Here is a 2,060-nt window from a genome sequence, read left to right as displayed (position 1 = left end):
CCATCTGTAGTGGCAATGAGCCAGAGAAAAAAAGGGAGGGGGTAATGTATATTTAACCTATTGGCAAGAGAACAATCAATCACATAAAATCTCATACCCTGATTGTTGTCACAAGTGTATACTTATGAATGCCTGTCCCTACCAGACTTTACACAAAATTTTACCATTTGCTATTAGGCTAATCCTGTTTGTGTTTTAGAGTTTAAAAGGTGGATGTAAAAGAAAGATTTTAGATGTTCCTATTACCTGCTGTAAAATCTTTAGTCTTATATCTATGCAACTCTTCACACTCTGTAAGAGGCATAAAAGGTCTCTTAAAGTTGATTAACTGTTTCATGATAATTTTGTACAATTTTATGGTATTTGTTCATCTAGGTGTATGGATTACTGTATAAGGATGCCCAGCAGGATCCTAATCTTGAAATGTTTCGACGTGAGCTTCTCACCACAGCTGCGAGGGCACTGGATAAGGCTCGTATGGTTCGATTTGATGATGCCACTAGCTTTATGCATATTACAGGTTGGTCTTCCCATTGATAGTTGAGTTTTGTAGTTTTTTTTTTTCATATTGACTGTTCAGACCATTGAAGAACTGTGTTGACATAGAAGTCTGTTGCAAACTGTTTAGAGCCTGTGTGCATATGCATTATTTTATAATAATCTGTATAACACAGAATTTTAATTCCATTACAGATCTAGGGAGAATTGCCAGTCAGTTCTACATAAAGTATGACACAGTTGAAATTTTCAATGAGTTTTTGAAATCTGTTATGAATGAAGGAGACATTTTAGCTGTGATATCACAAAGCACAGAGTTTGCACAACTAAAGGTAGGAAAAACTTGAAATGCACTGGTGACACAACTAATGTTCATTTGAAAAAACACAGTTCCCAGTGTGATATTATCTTTTGTGATTTTACTGGATCATACAGCATATACATGTCACATACATATCCCTAGCTGATCATATAACAGTTATGTAAGACAAACTTTTTCCAAATGGTTTTATATGTGTGCTCTTCCCACAGGTACGAGACGAGGAGATGAATGAACTGGATGACCTCCACCAGCAGTGTGAGGTGGTTGCAATGGGAGGTGCTGAACACGTACATGGCAAAGTCAACATCCTTTTGCAATCCCACATCTCACGCATCAGAGTAGATAGTTTCTCACTGGTGTCAGATATCAATTATATTACTGATGTGAGTGTTTCATTCTTTATTTGTTTATATCTTATTTTTAACCGGTATTTATTTACATTAGGCATTTACTGTCATATATGGTGGTATTTTCATGTAACATTTGCTTGACCATTGTTGAATATTGCAATTAAAGAGTTTTGTAGATAGGCTGTTGGTGGTACAAACCTGTCAGTCATGTCTAAATCTTACTTGCTATCTGTCTCTGTTGTTGATGCATTGTATATACTGCAATAGCCTTGTTTGTTTGTGCTCTGATATGTCGGACTGTTGAGTAGAATTGATCCACATACCATCAACATGTGGCTTCTTACTGCTTCAACTTGCATGACTAAGTAGCTTGAGCTGTGTGAGATTCATCAGTTGCTTTAATTTGATGTTTTCACTTCCAGAGAAAGGGAAAAAAAAGATTATACATTAAGAATGATGCCTTTTAAGCTTAATTTCTCCTCTGTCTTCTAGAACTCTGTGAGGATAACACGGGCACTCTTTGAGATAGTTCTGCACAGGAATTGGCCTCTGATGGCAGGTCGTCTGCTTACTATGGCCAAGATGTTAGAACACCAGATGTGGCATTTTGAGAGCCCTATGAAGCAGTTTGCCCGCTTGACCCATGAGATTATTGAGAAGATTGAGGACAAGAGGCTCACCATTGAGAAGATCAGAGATATGGATCCTAAGGAAATTGGTAAGGCGTGTTTACATTAAAGATGTTCATTAGTGTAGTTTTCTGTCTCTCTCTGGTAAATTTTGGAGCCAGAGTCAAAAACTCAATGCTGGTCTTGTATTCAGGTGGACATTTGGGTCATAACTTAGGGAAATGTGTATATTAATGTTGGGATGGTAAAGTAGGATAGCTG

General features: G+C 37.2%; 1 protein-coding gene across 1 annotated transcript in view; it reads left to right on the top strand.

The window, feature by feature from the left end:
- Window positions 1-2,060, top strand: part of LOC119594306 (activating signal cointegrator 1 complex subunit 3-like) — a 28,924-nt gene that overhangs the window by 15,076 nt on the left and 11,788 nt on the right. Inside the window, exons 19-22 of the mRNA XM_037943365.1 lie at window positions 376-520; window positions 694-830; window positions 1,030-1,203; window positions 1,663-1,888. Coding sequence (XP_037799293.1) covers window positions 376-520; window positions 694-830; window positions 1,030-1,203; window positions 1,663-1,888 — 682 coding nt within the window. The remainder of the gene's footprint in view (window positions 1-375; window positions 521-693; window positions 831-1,029; window positions 1,204-1,662; window positions 1,889-2,060) is intronic.

Source organism: Penaeus monodon, chromosome 33 (assembly GCF_015228065.2).
Source record: "Penaeus monodon isolate SGIC_2016 chromosome 33, NSTDA_Pmon_1, whole genome shotgun sequence".
NCBI classification, from domain to species: domain Eukaryota; kingdom Metazoa; phylum Arthropoda; class Malacostraca; order Decapoda; family Penaeidae; genus Penaeus; species Penaeus monodon.
This window is presented reverse-complemented; position numbering and strand designations above follow the sequence as displayed.